Source organism: Primulina tabacum, chromosome 8 (genome assembly GCF_025594145.1).
Source record: "Primulina tabacum isolate GXHZ01 chromosome 8, ASM2559414v2, whole genome shotgun sequence".
Classification (NCBI taxonomy): domain Eukaryota; kingdom Viridiplantae; phylum Streptophyta; class Magnoliopsida; order Lamiales; family Gesneriaceae; genus Primulina; species Primulina tabacum.
In genome coordinates, this window is record NC_134557.1 from 7,859,429 (window position 1) to 7,879,890 (window position 20,462).

The window sequence follows — 20,462 nt, forward strand, 5'->3', positions numbered from 1 at the left end:
TTAAATTATGATTTTAACAAATATTAAATTCGATAGATTAGTTTGACTAATAAACTAAATATTCGCACCCCTTATTTGATTTCCGGTTTACTTACCTGCCTGAGGAATTTAAGAGAGGATTGCTTTCGGAGACCTATTTTGTATGTGTTTGAGCCTAATTACTTAATATCCTATGTAATATCCTAATCCACGAGCACTCCAATATCTTGAAATCTCAATCCTTCGACCCAATGATCAATAAATTTTTTTTTTACCGATTTTTATATCTTTTTCCCCGATGGACTGTTTGTGAATGTTTATTATTATCCATTACTATATTGTCAGTTTCTTTTTATTGCCAATAAGTAGGATTAGGCACAGAATACTTCAGGGTTCTACTTCAGAGCAATTGTGGCATAAGCATGTTGAATATTTTAGATTTGAAGTTGTCAAAATTGTTAGAATTTAGTCAGTTAAATAAATCCTATTATTTAGGACATTTAGATAACATTTGACTCTTTCCTTTGCCATTTTCCACATTCTTAGATGGTGCATAACTTGGTTTGTTTATTCGGATTTCTCTCTTTGTAAGGCTTATATAAGCAAAGAATTTGCTCCAAGTAAAAGTGCGAGTTCTCGTATATATTCTTCAGCAGATTACTGTTTGTTTACAACAATATGGTATCAGAGCACCACCGTGGGCCTGATTTTGAGAGTTAAGAAACTAAAGTTTCTTTAAGAAAAGAGCGAGTTAAAAAAAAGGGAAAAAAAAGAGAGAGCGTGAACTAGAAAAAGGCCAGAGAAGAAGAAAAGAGTGATCGAAGTATGGCAACTGAAAGCAACTTTGTTCAACCAGCAATTTCTGAGTTTGATGGCCATTACGATCATTGGTCCATGCTTACGGAAAATTTTCTTCGTTCAAAGGAGTATTGGGGCTTGGTGGAGAATGGAATCCCTGTAGCAGAAGAAGGTATAAAGCTTACTGAAGCTCAACAAAAGCCAATTGCAGAACAGAAGCTAAAAGACTTGAAGGTCAAAGACTATTTGTTCCAAGCTATTGATCGGAATATTATGAAGATCATTCTCAATAAAGATGCTGCAAAAGATATCTGGGACTCTATGAAGCAGAAGTACCAAGGTTCCACAAGAGTCAGAGGAGCACAAATCCAGGCCCTTGGGAAGGAGTTTGAGATTCTACAAATGAAAGAGGGTGAAAGTGTTTATGAATACTTTGCTCGAACACTCGCCATCACAAATAAGATAAAGATTCAAGGTGAAAGCATGATTCACGTAATGATCATTGAAAAAATTCTGAGATCTAATGACTGCAAAGTTCGACTATGTTGTGTGCTTAGTCGAAGAGTCTAACAACTTAGACACTTTAACAATTGATGAGTTCCAGAGCAGCTTGTTGTACATTTTAACCATTGATGAGTACGCAAGGTGTGGATATTTTTTTGCTGAAAAATCTGAAGCTTTTACCATCTTCAAAAATTATAAAAACCTCGTTGAGAAAGAAACGAGAGGTTTAATTCGTTGTCTACGTACAGATAGGGTTGGAGAGTTCACATCTCTCGATTTCAACGATTTTTGCAAATCTAGTGACATTAGTAGGCAGCTCACTACATCATACACTCCCCAACAAAACGAAGTGGCCGATGAAAGAATAGGACAATAGAGAACATGGTTAGAAGTTTGTATTCTGATAAGCAAGTTCCAAAGAGTTTCTGGCCTGAAGCAGTAAACTGGACAGTGCATGTGCTCAATAAAAGTCCTATATTGGTAGTGAAAGACAACCCATGAAGAGGCTTGGAGCTTTCACTATTTTTGGGTTTTTGGATGCATTGCCCATGTTCATGTACCAGACAATAATAGAAAGAAGCTAGATGATAAAAGTTTTCAATGCGTGTCGCTAAGGGTGAGTGAAGAGTCTAAAGCATATAGGCTTTAATATCCAGTGTCCAAAAAGATAGTTGTAAGTAGAGATGTAGTGTTTGAAGAAAATGAGAGCTGGAATTGGGGGAGGAATAATGAAGTAACAAGACATGATGTGCTCCAGTGGAGTGATATTATGAAGAAAAAGGTCAACATTATCTGTAACGCCCCGATTCGACGACTGTCCTCACTGTACCAAGACGAGTCTTTCCAGCGTGCTTATGTGGGAAACTTCCCAGGAGGTCACCCATCCCAAAATTGCCCCAAGTTAAGCACGCTTAACTTTGGAGTTCTCATGTGATGAGCTACCGAAAAAAAGATGCACCTTCGTGATATGAGTAGTACAAATCAAATCTTTTAAGCCAAGCCCTCTTCAACTGTATACAGTTCATTACATTGAACAGTCTCGGAATCTCTCTCATTCCCGTGTGGGTCGGTTCATTCATGTTCCCTCCACCTAGAAGCCTGCCAGGAGCCGCTCATTGTCCGTGCAACTGATGGCACCGGCGATCACCCCCCGCCCTCTTCGGCCCCGGGCCTCACATGCCCACCAGCTTTCGCTTGGTTCGTCCCCGAACCACACCGTACTAAGAGAGGTCGGCTCTGATACCAACTGTAACGCCCCAGATTCGACGACTGTCCTCACTGTATCAAGACGAGTCTTTCCAGCGTGCTTATGTCCTCACTCACACGCACCCTGGGAAACTTCCCAGGAGGTCACCCATCCCAAAATTGCCCCAAGTTAAGCGTGCTTAACTTTGGAGTTCTTATGTTATGAGCTACCGAAAAGAAGATGCACCTTCGTGATATGAGTAGTACAAATCAAATCTTTTAAGCCCTCTTCAACTGTACAGTTCATTACATTGAACAGTCTCGGAATCTCTCTCATTCCTGTGTGGGTCGGTTCATTCATGTTCCCTCCACCTAGAAGCCTGCCAGGAGCCGCTCATTGTCCGTGCAACTGATGGCACCGGCGATCACCCCCCGCCCTCTTCGGCCCCGGGCCTCACATGAAAGGCACGCCATATTCTCCTTTTACTCATCTTTCACACCATATTATGTGTTTGATACATGATTGCATGAAAAACATGATACAACTTTTATATTTTCGTTTTTATGGTTATACATGCACAAAACAAGAGTTTTTCTTTTTTAAAACTCTTCATAATGATGCACAAAGGGGCTGCCATGGTAGGGATACTTGAAGGGATGTTTTTCCACATGTTTAAGGGTCCTAGGTGTATGTTTAAAGGCTGAAAAAAATAGAGAAAGAATAAAAACGAAAATAGACTCCTTAAGGGAAAGGACTCTTCGACTAGAAGTGTTTGAGGGTCACGGCCGCTAGATGCGGTTAGGGAGGGTCCACTAGACTTAATTGGGCTGCATATGAGGGATGGGTAGAGGCTGGACGTGGTGGTTAAGGGCTAGAGGCGAAGCTAGCCTAGGTTCGAATCATATTAGGACTAGGACTCTTGTGCAGAAAAATTCAGTAGCTTTCTAGGCATATTCAAGGGACTTAATGGGCTGGAATATGGGTTAGTTAGGTGTTATTAAGATTTGGTTCAAGTTTGGTAAAGTTTGGTTAAGTTTCGAGTCCATACGAGTCAAAACTAGGAAGTATGTCTAAGTTTAAAAACGAATAGGAAAACACCTAGATTTAAGCTTAATAAAATTATGAAAAATTATATTTAAGTTTAATAATTATTAGAAGTCTAAGTTTTGAATTTGAGAATTTTATATTAAGGTTTGGTTTAATTCGGGATTAAAACGTGTTAATACGTCTTATTCAAAGATTTAATTAAAAGTCCTCGATTTAAGCTAAATAAAAATATGGAAAATTCATGTAGGCTTATATAATTATTTGGGACATGTTAGAGTCAATGGAATTAAGAAAAATTCGAAATCGTAAAATGTCGAGTCTAGGGGTAAAACGATCTTTTTACACCCAGAAATTTGTAAAGGTCATGGCAGTGCCCTAAATGCTGTTTTTATGATATTATGATGATTTTTAAATGTTTATTATATATCCATGATTAAATTATGATTTTTAAAATGTCTATTTGATTTTTATGATTGGGGGAAGACAATTAAAATACATGTTGCATGCTTGGTTTCAAAATGAAAAATGCAAATATTATTCATGATTTTTCTAAAGTGATGGGAATGAAAATTGTTGAACGAAGTGAAGTGATTGTGACTAATTCGTTAATGATGGCGATGTCGTGAGGGTGATGGTCCCAGTGGGAGCCCGACGATCGTGTTTCCATTATTGCGAATATGAGGTTATGAGGATATTATGTTTGAGGTAAGAATGAGAATGTCGTGAGGGGAGAAGGCCCCAGTGGGAGCCCATTTATGGGAGAAGGCCCCAGAGGGAGCCCCGACGATCGTATTTATATTCGATCATGATAGACCAAGGCTCAGTTGACCGGTGAGAGTGTCGCTGATGTTCCCGCCGCCCAGTACTGTGGTTATATGTAGATGGATCCATCGATTTTCATGTCATGTTGAGGAAAGTCACAATTAACGATCTGAATTCAACAAAGGAAAAAAAAGAAATGTTCATGATTATGTTTAAGGTTTTATGTCATGTCATGTTGAGGAAAAGGAAATTCATGTTTGCATGTCATGAAAATGTTTATGTTTAAAGTTTTATGCATCATGAAAATATTTACGAAAATGTTTATGTTTATGCATCTTCATGAAAACGATATTTTAAGTACAAGTATTTTTCACCGTTATATGTTGACTGTATTACGTATTACTCGTTATAAAGATTATGGTGTGTTGAGTCTTTAGACTCACTAGGTGTGATGGATACAGGTGAGTTTGAGGGAGGACTTGACGGGTGATTCGACTGGACTGAAGGCGCACACAACCCGAGGACCAGCGCTTCTACTATTTCCGCATTATGTTTTATGATTACTGATTTTAGATAAAGATTTTTAAGACTATTTATTTATGCTTTTGAGATATTTTTGAGAGGTTTAGTATGTGCTATACTTTTCAAACTTATTGCTTTATTTAGGTTGGGTAAAACAGTTGACGATTTCATTTTATGACTATTGCACTTGATTTTTAAAATGCTAGTTGGTTGAGATTTTGTTTTAAAAGGTAATATTTTCATGTGTTATTTGTCATGGTCGAAAATCGAGTGTTTATAAAAAAAAATTTAGTATTTTTAAAGCAATAAAAAGGACAGGACGTTTCATTATCATAGTGAGAAGTTGAAGAAGAAGCGACATCAGAAGAAGGAGGAGGAGAAAAATTTCCGACTTTTGGAGAAAGCACACTAAACTCACCAATAACAAGGAACAGGAGAACACCGGTCTGGATGAAGGATATGTGAGTGGGGGATAATTATCAGAAGACGATTTTAAGCATAATCTGGTTCTATTTAGGTCAACTCCAGATCAAAATACTTTAGAAGAAGCTGTTAAGAGTTCCAAGTGAAGAACTGCAATGGACTTAGAAATATAAGCAATCGAAATGAATAGAACTTGGGAGTTGACAGATTTGCCTAAAGGAGCAAAAAAGATTGGAGTAAAGTGGGTTTTTAAAACTAGACTACGAAAATGGCGAGGTCGACAAGTGTAAAGCTCCGTTGGTGGCAAAAGGGTATGCACAACAACATGGCATAGATTATACTGAAGTGTTTGCACTTGTGGCTAGGTGGGAATGGTAATAGCTGTAGCAGCTCGAATGGTTGGAGTGTATATCAACTTGACATCAAAAGTGCTTTCTTACATGGAGAGTCAAGTGAAACAGTGTTTGTCGAGCAACCACATGGTTATGAGAAGAAAGGGGAAGAGCATAAGGTGTACAAATTAAAGAAGGCATTGTATAGCCTTAAACAGGTCCCTCGTGCATGATACAGCCGGATTGAAACATACTTTGTCAAGGAAGGATTTGAGAGGTGCAGCTGTGAACACATTTTGTTCATAAAAACAGGGGATGAATATAAAATCTTAATTATTAGCTTATATGCCGATGATTTGATTTTTACTGATAATAATGTCAATATGTTCATCGAGTTCAAGAATTCTAGTGCAACATGAATTTGATATGACTGATTTGGGAAAGATGAAGTATTCTCTCGGGGTGGAAGTTTTACAAAATTCCGAAGGCATTTATATCAGTCAAAAAAATATGCAAAAGATGTGTTGGAAAGGTTTGGTATGGTAAAAAGTAGTAGTGTGAAGAATCCCTCATGGTGTTAGATTAACGAAATATAAAAACGAAGCCAAGGTGAATGCTGCTACGTATAAACAAGGTCGGAAGTCTTATGTATCTAATTGCAACAAGGCTAGAATTGATGTATCTGGTATATCTCATTAGCAAATTCATGGCAAGTCCAACTGAATTGTTTCTACAATCTGCAAAAATGGGTGTTAAGATACTTGAAGGGTACTGTGGACTTGGGAGTCTTTTATCAAAAGGAAGGATATGAAGAGCTGATGGCATATACTGATGGTGATTATGCAGGATATGTGGATGATAGGAAAAGCACTTTTGGTTATGTGTTCTTACTCAACGGGGGAGTTGTGTCATGGTCCTCCAAAAAAAAGCCCGTGGTTATTGTTGGTCCTATGTGCGGTAATTTGAGATAATAAAACTCGAAAATAAAGAATAAACTGGACACCGAGATTTACATGTAAAACTCCTAAAAATTATTAGGGTAAAAACTACGGGTAAGATGAAAAGATTTCCACTATAATATTTTATGGTGTACAACCTCACCTACTTTGTTTTCAAAGAGATCACACGCTCTCTTAATACAGGAGAACAAACACTCATAAATATTATAGAACTAATAGGAGGAATTTTAAAAGACAAGAGAGAATTGTGAACCTTGAGAAGACAGATATCAATTGTATTTGCATTCATCCAAATTTGAATTGTCCGCTTAAGAATTCTGCACCAACTTTTACATTAAATGCTATCTCCAATTGGCCAACCCTATTTGACTAAATAATTAACCGACATTTATTTTGTCCACAGATGAAGCAGAGTTGTGGCAGCTGCTTCTTGTGCCTGTCAAGTGGTGTGGATGGGGAGAATATTGGAGAATCTTGGTCATTCTCAAGGCAAGTGCACTACTGTGCTGTGTGACAATACTTCTACCATTAAGCTATCCAAGAATCTGGTCATGCATTGTCGCAGCAAACATATCGATGTAAGGTTTCATTTCCTGCGTGATTTGACCATAGATGAAGTTGTTGAGCTGAAGCATTGTGGCACAAAATAACAAGTTGCAGACATTATGAAAAAATCACTTAAGCTGGATGTGTTTATGAAGTTGCGTAAGCTACTTGGTATGCGAGAAGTACCAGGAGTAAACTGAATGAGTTACTGCAATCAGTTTAGGAGAGGAATTATTGGATATTTTAGATTTGAAGTTGTCCAAATTGTTAGGATTTTAGCCAGTTAAATAAATCCTATTATTTAGGACATATTTAGATAAGATTTGACTCTTTGCTTTGCCGTTTTCCACATTCTTAGATGGTGTATAACTTGGTTCTGTTTATTTGGATTTGTTTGTCTTTGCAAGGCTTATATAAGCCAACAATTTGCCCCAAGTAAAAGTTTGAGTTCTCGTATATAGTCTTCAGCATATTACTGTTTTTTTACAACAAAGCGTGCCGGACTTCACACCAAAACCCGAAGGAGGGTCTCCAAATAAATGCCTTAATTGTTTAAATCAGGTATATTTCCGAAAGACATTTTGGGATTTTCTCAAAATCTTTTTCTAGGATAAAAAAAGTTTTCATTTTTTTACTTGCCAAACCAGTGAATAACCTTCCCAAAAAGAATGATCTTTTTAGTAGAAGCTTTCCTTGATGCTTGTGCGAAAGTCCAAAAATTCAGGAATATGTTCTTCAAGATACGTACGTACCTTCTGGCTTTTTCCACTATGTAAGAGCACAGTGGTGTTCTCTCAACAATTTGAAGAGGATTATTAAGATATGATGTTTTGTTCCTTTTGCAAACTAATCACAACCTTTGTTTAAACGAATTGATAAAATAAAAGAAGAGAATTTATGGCATTTCTCAAAAACTTCATTCTCCTCTTTCCAGGAATTTCTAGACGATAATGTCTGTTTTTTAGGTGTTTTTGAAGTTGATGCTGTGATTTAAATATAATGATGCAGACCCAAGTTCACAAATCACTAGTGGGAGCTCCGGAGGAAGGGAAATCAGTATGCGAGTTATGCTTGTCTGTCACGGTTCGCCACTGAATGATGCTAAGGTATGATAACTTTAGTGACATTTGAAGAAATCGATTTATTAGATGATTTGTACTGCAATAATGCAGAATTATGGTCAAATTATTTCAAAACTTTATATTATACAAGATATTCAAGGTACTAAAATAAAGAGTGAGATGGTTGCGAGAGGCATGAAGACTTCTTATCATCTAGAATAATGTGACATAATTGATTGTATTTCCATACATACTCGGAATAATTCCTAATAATATAGTTAGCGTACTTGCATTTGTAGGAAGGTTGTTCTTTCTCTGGAAATAGCCCAATGAACATCCTCGGAATTATACAGGTATGCTATTTTACTTCTTGAAAGCCACCCACTATCTATTGAAGCTTTTATAACTCGCTTTCCCTTTCAAATATAAAACAGGCACAGAAAACTGCTGATGTACTTCTCGATAGCAAAGTAAACAGTAGCTGACATAATTGAATCATGTGTAAACTTGGGATGCACATGGTGGAACTATTGGAGAAGGCAAGTTGTCGTTGACACAGATACGAACGAAGTAACAATAAAATGATCGATGAACCCAATAAATAAATATATATTAGTTAATAACACGGAAAAATGACTTTGGCCAGCAACTGAAAGGAACAAAAGTCGAATATTTTCGTTCAAAAGTGCTACTCGAGAAATTCAGAGGGTAAATTTTGATTTTATTTGTGTGTATTTAATGAATATTTAATTTAAATATATAAATGTACGATAAAATGTTAGAAGGGAAGGGGCAACAATCCCTACAAACGCTTCTCAGGAACTTTGATGTTGCTTCCAACATTTGTTAAGCCACCATGTCTGCACAGGTTGGAACTTCCAACACTTGTTAATCCATGTTTTGAGAGGTGATAAGAATTGTATATTTGTGTTTTTATGATCTTCTATATAATAAAAAATGAGCCATAGTTTTCTATATTTCAATTTTTTGGCAGTTTTATTAATTTTTTGTCGAGATAACGATATGATGTCATTGAGGACCATTAATGAGTATATCATCGGATATACCAAATGTCTAAAAAATATATATTTTACTATCCATCATAAATAATAAAGCTTGTGGAATCAAAAAATGCAAAATTTATTGAGAATGCCTTAATTAGTGGGAGCAATCAACTTCAGGATGTTGATCATTATAATGCTCATCTACATACACAAGTTATATGATGATTGTTATTTATTACAATATCCCTCAAGTTAAAGTGTGTCTTGTATAACCAATCATATAAATTTCACAAATGGTGAATCATGGTCACGTGGATCTTAATGCTCATCATTGTATTGAACATTCAATTGAAACATGGTTTAGCTTTACTGGAAAGTGTTGATGTAACATTAAGAAGATTTAATGGGATTGAGAGATCAACTATTACAGTTTATTATATTTTGTATCTTACATAATCTAACTATTTATTCTTGAGGCAAAAACAATCTCGAGATGCTTTCACAAGCCATGAATAGTAAAAAATCTAATTTGTGATATAACGTTATGAATTCAAGTTTAAAGTTGTTTCATATGTCATTTATTGTGGATGAGTTTTCAACACAAAGAAAGTCTCATTATGCAATATTGAACAATATAAGGCTAGACTCCTTGCTAAGAAATTCACAAAAGAGAAGGAATTTACTACATGAAAATATTTTCTCATGTATTGAATAAAATTTTCTCCATGAGTTCATGATATTAATAACTAATTTGATTTAGATTTTTATTAGATGGATGTGAACGCAAAATTCCTCAATGATAAGAAATGATGATATAAAGTAAGAATGTCATATCAAAAAACATTTAGATTTCTTCTCTAGTGATGATGAATGTTTAATACTACAATAGTTGAAAAGTTATATAGACTGAAAAAAGTTGTATAGATTGAAACAAGTCTCACATTAGTGATATTTAAGATTTCACAATATTATCACTTTATTAAGTTTTGTTGAGAATATTGTGGACCATTATGTAAGTCAGAAGGTTAACGGAAATCAATTAGGAAAATTATCAGAGTGAACTAAATGTTGACCACTAGAAAGCTACAAAATATTACGAGACTCCTTCATGATACTAAAATTTTACATGCTCATGTATAGATGAACTGAAAATTTGGAAGTAATTTATTAGTTATACAATGGACCATAAGTTTGTCTCTTATTTTGAAACATTATTATATGATGTATGTTAGGGAGTTTCATTTTGGGCTTTATAATTGTGAATTTTCTAAAACATTAAGATTATATTAGGACAATTCAGTTATAGTTCTTGTAACTAAAGTGACAGTCGAATTAAGTATGTCTATATAAAGCATTTTAGCCGTTGCAGAACGTGTTAGTCAAAATTAAGTGGTCATTAAACATGTATCACTTGAATTACTTTTCTTCTGACTAAAGACATGCAAATTAAGATGTTTAAGGATAATGTGATAATTAATGACATGCCCGGTTCCTAAAAGAATTTATGGCATATATATTTGTTTTTTATTATGAAACTCATTCAATTATATTATTTCTCATATTCAATTATGTATATATTCAGTTATCTTGAGAAAATTACATGTTGGGGTAGGGCTTATTGAAGTTGCCTTGCACATGTTGCACAGATGTCACGTCGCATTTGTTCAATAAATTAATTTAGATAACTATCGAGGATATGACAAATCAAATTTCAAGATATTTATCATCTTAATCTATATGGTATTCTTGATTTATCTTCTTTTAAAACGTCATTACTTATAACAATATCACACTCCTGGAAAGTGGTTTCTTCCGCTTTCCCTAACACTCAAACTCAGAACCTCTGGGCTAAATACTTAGATTGATGAGAGTGAGTGCCATTGAGCTAGCCCAATTGGTACTCACTCTCATGAATTTAAATATTTATCACATAGGTCTAATGTTGGAATGAGAGGGGGAACTGGGAAGCGAAAAGAATATCTTTTTGGAATTCATTCCATCGAATTAACTTTTTCTTTTCTTTTATAATATTATATATATAATATTTAATCTTGTCGACACTGATATATCCGTTCGGACCAATAAAAAATTATATTGATCAAAACTCCAAACACGAAACTTGTATATCTCCGAATTTTCTACTTCTTATCCAAATTTCAAATCATCTAAATTTCATATGAATAAAATATAGCATATTTCATTATATTAACATCGTTAGTTATTTATTTATCTCACAATACTAAATTAATAAATTATTATATTTCTTCAAGATATTATACCGAGCCATTTGACAGGAATATCTTAGGTAACTTGTTTCTCACTTAAAAGAAAATGTTAATAATCAAATGTATACTTTTTTAAAAAAATTAATGCCACAAAAAACAATTGTTTAACTACCGATAAACTTTGTTTATTTTATAAGATATTCTAGGAGCATTAATATATTGTTCTTTTAGTACACATCACTAAAATATGGAATCCATGTGAGACGGAAAACGCCAAAAACCAAATGAAGTACCCAATATAAAGAGCATTTATTTAATTAAGTATCTAATTTTTTAAAATAATTGTTTGATTTATTTTTTTTTAATCCATTGCACCCAACAATGAATTAATGTGCAATCAATACGAGGACCAGAAATTGTCTGATATCTTTTAACTTGAACTCCCAACACGACATTCTTGTCACATGTGTAATTTATTTATCTGTCTCAACAATTTATAATAATTATTCATTTCTGAAATCAATTAATTTTATTCAAAACCCCAATAGATTTGTATTTTTATTTTTTTAAAATTTATATTATGTCTGTTTTGGTCTCTTTCATATTCATTTATTGGTCATCAATAATCACAGCCCACCGAGTGGCTCGATCACAGCTCTGCAGACTACATATCGTTTTCGCATGATTAATTTAGGATAATGTCCACTACTCCTGATACCCGCTCATTACTCCTTACTCATCCCTAGTTCAAATGGAAGACAGATCCATCAAGAGATCATGTATTCTTCTATAAATATCAGGTTTGAGCGTATGATAATTCATTCACTATATTGTTTTTCGGCAGCACCCTTAGCTGCTCGCCACTTATAATCCTTAGTCTCTGACTTGAGCGTCGGAGGGGCTACGTCAGGATACCCTCATGGCCCCCTTCAAACAGTTTTATTCGTGATTTCAGGCTCGGGACAATTTTGAAACATGCGTCTGGACTAGTGACACTTGCTGGAATCGGACCCTAAATTTCCTGTGAAGATCAATCCCCAATCGATACGAGTAATTGATAATGAATTTGATGATCTCTAGTTAATGAAGTAATAAGTCAATGTGATTCAAGTCGACACTAAACTAGTCCGAGCATAATATGAACTAATCAGAAATTAAAGTGTATCGAATTTATTAAAATAGGATTGCAACATCGATGCAAAATAATTTAGTATAAAATTTGTCAGTCGTCACATTGCAATCGTGACTAGGTAAAATATCACTATTAGATTATTCTAAAATCAAATTTGAAAACGAGGCTTTTCGTGCGAGAATACGAGTCGTTCCATTCGTCGATCTTTGCATATGTTTAAGTGAAATGAAGGCACGAGTATGAAACATGAGCAGTGTTTGAATTTCCAAAGCTATCGATCTAGTAAGATCACGATCATCATCCAGATCATTAACTACACTCGACAGAATATAAACTTTCATTTAATTGAAAAGCTAGATGGCAAGTTAAGTAATTCAAGGAAAAAACAAAGATAAAATGATCATCTGAGTGCAATAATGGTAAGCGAAAGAGCGTTCGAACCGTAATGTTTGAGTTATTGTACAGTTTAAAATATTTCGGTTGTACTATTACCATCAGTTATAACTTCAGTAAAGCGACAAACGTTCGGTCTTACAATTGGTATAAGGGCCTAAGTCACATATTCGATTCTAATTATGACAATAAGTGCAATTATTGGTAGGGATGTTGTTGGTGCAATAATTGTCCCTGCTGTCAAAGCAATTTAATCGTATTTTTTGAGTTGTTGTGCGATTTAAAATATATATGTTACTGTTTATCACGAAAATTGCGGGCGTGCCAAACACGTGTTCGTGCCAAATTTGTGAAATAATCTGACTTCGTTTACCAAGCGTTGCGAATCTCGATTCGACCGTTAGTTATAATTCCTTCGAAATGTCTCCAAACTAAAACGCATAAACTGGGGAAATAAAGAAATTATACAGAAAATCCATAAACAACATTAAACTTAAATGTGTTGTTATGAAATTTGATCAACATTCTTACAAGAAAGTCGGAGGAATACATAAAAATTCAAATACTTGACTACTGGAAATCGAAATAAATGAACATAGAATTGATGAAATTATGCAGAAATTATGCTGTAGATTTTTGTGAATTGATTTTGTCGGTCCTTTTTTCTGATTACTCCTTCTGCCTTTGTCACACTCCACGGGAAGTTTCAACCGCATTCCACGATCACTCCACGTCTTCCATATTGGGTAATGGATGTAACCGGCCGCAACTTTCTTTCACTGGGCCAACTGCAACTCCGATAGGCTTTATCTCTTGGGCTTCTCTTTTGGGCTTCTCTAAAAAAAATTAATTTTTGGCACAAAAATTGCCCCCTAGCCAATTTGGGCCAATGGTCAATTTGGCCCAATTTGGCTATTTTTAATAATTCAAATATATTTGGCCTATTTACAAGTTGGCCCATTTACATAATACGATACATATGAGGAGGATGAGGAAGAGGAGAAAAAGAAAGAAAACAGTGTATCCACAACACCATGCTTCCCAAACTTCTTCCTTATTCTTCTTCCCCCAAAACCCTCCAATTCTTCGCTGCTTCCACAACCTATTCTCCTTCACTTTTAGATAACTACTCAACCACTCACGGAGATCTCATGTCCCATATCACCACCGATTACATTGCCTTTGTAATGTCATCCAAGTTTCTGAAAATTTCCATCATCAATCTCTTTTACATCAAGTCACACCTTCTCAAGGTAGGTATATTTAAGCATTTTTCTCAATCTTACATCACAAAAACATTGTAGAATTTGCCACATTTCATACTGCACTCAAGATGTTTGTGTCTGTCTATGTTTGAATGAGTTTTTTGATGAGCAACACCTTGCAACACTTGTGGCAAGGGATTCTCATAGATGTGTCTGAACTTCCTTGTAGTGCTTCCTCACATATTCCTCCAATTTTGAGACATCTTGCCTTTTAAAAATATCTCAGAGAGCACCACCGTCAACGTCTCCAATATTTTCCAACATGTTTCCTGAAATCGGCATTCTGTAATTTGCACATTCTTCCTCTTGGTATTTTTCCACTATTTCAGAAGCTTCCAACAATTTCTCCGGACCATCATTAATTATGTCACTCGAGCTCACTGCTTGCACCTCAATAGAGCAACTTCCTTGTTGTGCATATTCAGAGCTTGGTCTATAGCCTGTGCAACTTATATAATCTTCCATGTACTTACAAGAAATGCACCAGCACAAGGAATTGTGATGCTCCACCAAATTCACAGAGGATGAGATCCCATTTTTTGGATTTTTGGCAAGCCATAAACTCAAAAATGGCAAGATTCATTCAATCTCACAAAGAAATGACGAGTGTCACGTCAATGACAACATATAGCGCACACAAAGCATAGTTTTGTTGATCAACACTCCATTATATCTCATGTGGTTCTCATTTATTTTTCAGGAAACATGGTTGGAGGAATCGAATATTTGAGCAAGGAAGTACCTTAAAGACCAATGGAGATGAAAAATCCTCATGGTAGTGTCGCTGGCCAATCCAAAAGAAAATTGTCAAACTTTGATGAATATCTTTTTTGCACTTGTTTGCCATTGTTTGGCAAGTGTCTTTTATGATGTGTAGAGTTGGTAAAGTGGCTTGAAAGCCAAACTTTGTTGTTGGAAACATGTTGTTTACCTTATACAAGCTGCTTGGGATTTGTTTTCATGTATTTGTATTTCTGGGATGTCACGTTTACAGGAGAAACTCTGCCCGGATTTCTGTAAAATAAATTAAAAACAACGGCTAAATAGCCTGTTTTCTTTAATATTATCACAGCATGTTATCACTATTGCTCATTATCACCCATACTTTCCAAACACCATCAAAGTATCGAAATATGTAATAAACGTACTCTACACGTCATCAATTCGGCTATCAAGACAACACATTATTCTCTTAAAAACACATCAGCTGCAAAGGATTCCACGAGCAAATTTTCTTTTTATTTATTCACAGATGGTCCATCACTATTTGCAAACAAGTTCAGCGGGGAATGACTTAAAAGCCTATTTCTCGCATATTACAGAAACTTTCTACGAGTCAATATCTCAACATTAGCCAAAGTGGCTATCCAGCCTACTTTGTACAATACTTCTCATCTATTCCATCTTTATAAAACATCCGTCTCCGGCTGTCGATCTTTCATCTGAGCCGGAGCTAAGATTAAATCCTTCATTTGTAACTCTTTCTCCTTGCTACCTCCATACTCCTCCTCAAATATTTTCTTTTCTTTGAATGATTCCTTCACCTTAGATCTGCGCTCAACAGCTTTTTCTCTCAACAAACGTCGTTTTTGGGTCCGAGAAAGCGGTTTTGGGAACTTCGGAATGCTCCACCCGTTTCCATACACCATTGGGGATTGCTCTGGGAGGAATAACAAAACAAGATTTTCTTTCATATCTATTATCGGTATCTAGAGGTGGTGGCCTCTGTATTAGCTTCTGGAATGACTGTCGGTCACTCCTTCTCTCGCCATTCATTGACCCATGAAATGAAACCTTTCCGAGGTGCTGGTTCTCCGGCCTTTTGGCCATGGATCCCCTACTGTACCTCATATTCCTCCCACTATAATACATATCATCTCCACTGTGACAGCGGCCTTTACCATGAAAAGTTTCTGTCTTGTTCTCCTTTACATCAAACATCATTTTCCGAGGCAGCGTGGCATACCAAATAAAAGCAGTACTCGTCAATGAATTGGGAAACAAACGTAAATTGTAGTTGGAAAAATTATCCAAATTTGCTATTTCCCCACACTGTATTGTAAACCTCGTCACATGTTCCACGTTAGATTGACAGTCTTCCCCTGAGTACAAAGTAAAGTCTGGAATGTCATATCCTCGTGGGTAAGGATTTTCACGATCAACAACATCGGGGTATGGCTTATGAAACTCTGGTCGGTTGATTGGCCTCACTCCCAGGCCATACAACTCTTGAATAACAACATGTATAGTCTCGGAGTCCAAAACTGGAGTTTTTCGCAATGGGTGCGGGGAATAATTTGCCCCCGAGTGTTATTCCCTGAACCTGGCGCCGAAAATCCACGCATTCCCCCATCACCATACATCCCTGAATGTGAGTTAGGAGATGTCACAGAGAACATATTAGGAGCCATTTGTTTACTGTTATTGCAATTCTGGAATTTCAACCCCAACTCCCCGTCCCTTTTGTGCGGAGGAGTATATCTTCCTTCCTTGGCAGATTTAGGAATCAGTGCCTCCCCCAAGCGGCGACTTTCACCTGCTTGAGAAACCCCTGATCCTTGGCCTTGATCTTTTAGCAAATTAACGTCAGTTTCTTGAAGTTCAACATTTTCTGGTGTAACAGCCTCTCCTTTTGCAGACTTCCTCCATTCCTTCATTTCTGCCACAAATTCCATCATAACAGTAGAAAAGGTTTGGGTCATTTCTCTGAGATCACTGCAGATATTTTTCTCCATGGCCAACATAAAGTTCAGTGGAGACCCATCACCACCAGAAACAGCAATTCCTTCTTTCATAGTCTCTTCCTCGAACTGGTGTACAAGCCTTTCAACCGTTCTTCCTTCTGCATCAGTTTCCTGAAACTCTTCTTGTGAACGATGACCTTTCCCCAGTGATGGAGGAATTCCTTCACTCTTCTCAGTACGCTTTGGAGGCATTGGGTCCCACTGGGCGTGCCAACTTGTTTATCACGAAAATTGCGGGCGTGCCAGACACGTGTTCGTGCCAAATTTGTGAAATAATCTGACTTCGTTTACCAAGCGTTGCGAATCTCGATTCGACCGTTAGTTATAATTCCTTCGAAATGGCTCCAAACTAAAACGCATAAAGCTGGGGAAATAAAGAAATTATACAGGAAATCCATAAACTACATCAAACTTAAATGTGTTGTTATGAAATTTGATCAACATTCTTACAAGAAAGTCGGAGGAATACATAAAAATTCAAATACTTGACTACTGGAAATCGAAATAAATGAACATAGAATTGATGAAATTATGCAGAAATTATGCTGTAGATTTTTGTGAATTGATTTTGTCGGTCCTTTTTTCTGATTACTCCTTCTACCTTTGTCACACTCCACGGGAAGTTTCAACCGCATTCCACGATCACTCCACGTCTTCCATATTGGGTAATAGATGTAACCGGCCGCAACTTTCTTTCACTGGGCCAACTGCAACTTCGATAGGCTTTATCTCTTGGGTTTCTCTTTTGGGCTTCTCTAAAAAAAATTAATTTTTGGCACAACAGTTACGTTTTTAATAACAGTTATAATTTTTAGTAAAACGACAACGCTAGATTTATAAATAATAAAAATAACATTACAACTAATAAATAAACAATAAAAAACATACATTCAAAATACACCATTTGAGGTTCAATGTTTGGTAGCAATTAAGTGCTTATTCATCTGTATCCAATTAATACAAGCAACATTAATTTTTTTCTTGGATATTCCCTACCCCTTTACTCATTCATTCTCCTTTATTCAATTTTGTTTCTTTTATATATGACCGGTGTCATTAAATTTTTGAGTAGGTCTTTTGTTAGACGATCTCACAGATATCTATTTATAAGACGATTCAACAATGCTCATATTTACAATTAGAAATAATAGTTTTACCATAAAAAATAATATTTTTCATGCCTGACTCAAATAGAAGATTCGTCTCATAAAACTGACTCATGAGACTTCCTCACAAGAGTTTTTGTTTAAAATTTTTTATGGTTAGACTCCATCTTGCCTACTTTAAAACCTTCTAAAATTCATGCACCTTTACAACTGACTCACAAAATTTGAGGGTCCTCCGTACTAAACTAAGAAGAGTGATCAATGTGTAAATTTATTTTCTTTTTAAAAAAATAAAAAAATTACCTATAAAATAAATCAAAATCTTTGTATTGGTGTAAAAAAAAAAAGGACCTCATTGACATTAAAGATAGATTTAATTTTCTCCCAACTAACTGTAAATCATTCCAAGCCATAATTGTCTACGCGTTTGGGCAAACTCTTGCCGATATAGAAAGGATAACCGTGGAATGAAAGGAAAAACAAGGGCGCGTGAGAAAGTTGAAGAGGGGACTCTCAATTAGAAAGTAGATTATTTTGGTTAAAAAGTTGGAACATTGTACATAAATTTTTTTGTCTAAGAAATTAATTGAGATATTCTAAAAAATATATCATTATTATCCACTTCTTTGTGCAATTTCAATTGGATTTTAGTGTCATTTTGGGACTATATTTTTTGTATTATCGGGGTTTTTATAAATCATTATATATAAAAGATATTTAATTTGATATTGATATTACTATTACTATTACCATTACCCCAATATAATAGGATTTAAAATACGAACTAGACTTTGAAAGACAGTTGTTAATTAAGCACATAACATTATACACTTCCAAAAAGTATTATACCATCAATCACAACAAGGACTACGATATATAATTGTTGATTTCATGGTTTTCTCGTGTCCAAATCGTAGCGAAAGTTTAATTTTTATTTTATTTTATTTTGATAATCAAAATATTTGGACACTTATATAGTTTAGATTGAGTAAACATGCATGTGATGTTAAATAATATACATTTAGTTAATTTCGTTTGGTTCCAACTATGCCGGTATAAGCGAACGTAGATCTTGTTTTAAATCCCTACGTGCGTTCTTCAAGCCTCCTTTCTTCAATCTCCCAATCTGGTCCACGAATAGAAGATTAGTTCATCTTCTAAATAGCACTAGAATATTTAGAAGAAGTTTTCGTTGAGATAAAAAAAATCGAGAGGTGGCTTAAAACCATAAACTTTCTTTAGGGGTGGCCGAATTCTTGGAGTAGAGTGGAAGAGTTTTCGAAAATTTGGAATTGTGGAGGCTAGGGTTTTAAGTCTCATACTTAAACCATGCTTTCATGACCTAATTTTCATACTATAATATTTAGGTTTCATAGTTAAATTTAATGGACTTGATTAATTAATTGGACTAGTTCATTAAGAACTTTATTTATTTAATATGTTGGGCTTGTAATCCTACAAGCCCATCAAATATTCTTTCCACTATATACTTAATTTAATATTTAATAAAGTCAACTTTTGAATTTAATAAATTAAATTCTCATATTTTATAAATTCACTCCTTGAATTTATTATCTCCAAGTTTTAAATATCTTAAATTCAACATTTTGAATTTACTATATCATAAGTTTAACTCTTTGAATTTATTCTTTCAAAATTTAATTATCATAAGTTCAACTAATTGAATTTACTATATTATAATTTTATATAAATTCAAGTCCTTGAATTTATTCTCTCAACGGAAACAAAATGATCCAGTGCTTGTGTAACCTTCAATGGTTCAGGGATACAGCTAGCCGTGGATTCACAACTCTTTGTGATTCAGGACATTTTTCTTTATTCGGGCTTACCCCAATTTGCCCTATTTCATGCGCCAACATTTGGTCATGAGAATGACATAAATCATTTTTCTGATTAAGCCCATTGAATCATGATAAGAGCGTCTAGTATCATCGCCCCATGATTCCCTATGTTTCAGTGATAGTGCCTGCAAGAACCAGTCGGTTATGATTAACGTACAGTACGGTCCCTTCATGTCATATATCCAGATTGAATATGTAACCATTGGTTCATCGAGGGTTTCATATTAGATTCGATAGTTATGTGATACGATCATGAAATATTCATAGTGTCATCGCATGCACAACTAGAGAACTCATTTCCTAATGTACATCTCACACTATGGCCAGAGATTTCATGCACTGTTATTTCGTTAGATCACATATGATATCCACACCCGTAGGTGAGCGTTGAATTTCCGAATACAATACACTGGCTCCTACACATTTCTCAATTGCACCCAACCTCACTACCTTGTGATCTTCACAGAGTAGGTAAACGAGTTCAAGCACAATCCTAATATGTAGAGCCTCTGTGTTGTCTCGGATAGTAATGACTAATCACGTACAATCACAACCACAGACTTTTCCTCTCGATAAATGATAACCACTTGGAAAGTCCGAGGGAGGGATGTT

At 35.3% G+C, this 20,462-nt stretch overlaps 1 protein-coding gene across 5 annotated transcripts; it reads left to right on the forward strand.

Annotated features, from left to right (window-relative positions):
* The first annotated feature begins 373 nt into the window (after positions 1-373).
* On the forward strand, positions 374-9,040 carry LOC142553542 (uncharacterized). Of its 5 annotated transcripts, none has more exons than XM_075663880.1 (5): positions 374-1,252; positions 4,738-7,090; positions 8,067-8,164; positions 8,423-8,472; positions 8,554-9,040. In XM_075663880.1, exons 1-2 carry the CDS (start codon positions 805-807, stop codon positions 4,764-4,766), a joined length of 477 nt encoding a protein of 158 aa, XP_075519995.1. In that variant the 5' UTR covers positions 374-804; the 3' UTR covers positions 4,767-7,090; positions 8,067-8,164; positions 8,423-8,472; positions 8,554-9,040. The 5 variants fall into 5 exon arrangements, with proteins under 5 accessions (XP_075519995.1, XP_075519992.1, XP_075519994.1 ...); XM_075663877.1 differs by having other exon boundaries at positions 4,738-7,619; positions 8,419-8,472; positions 8,554-9,039; XM_075663879.1 differs by having other exon boundaries at positions 4,738-7,619; positions 8,554-9,039.
* Positions 9,041-20,462: the final 11,422 nt, after the last annotated feature.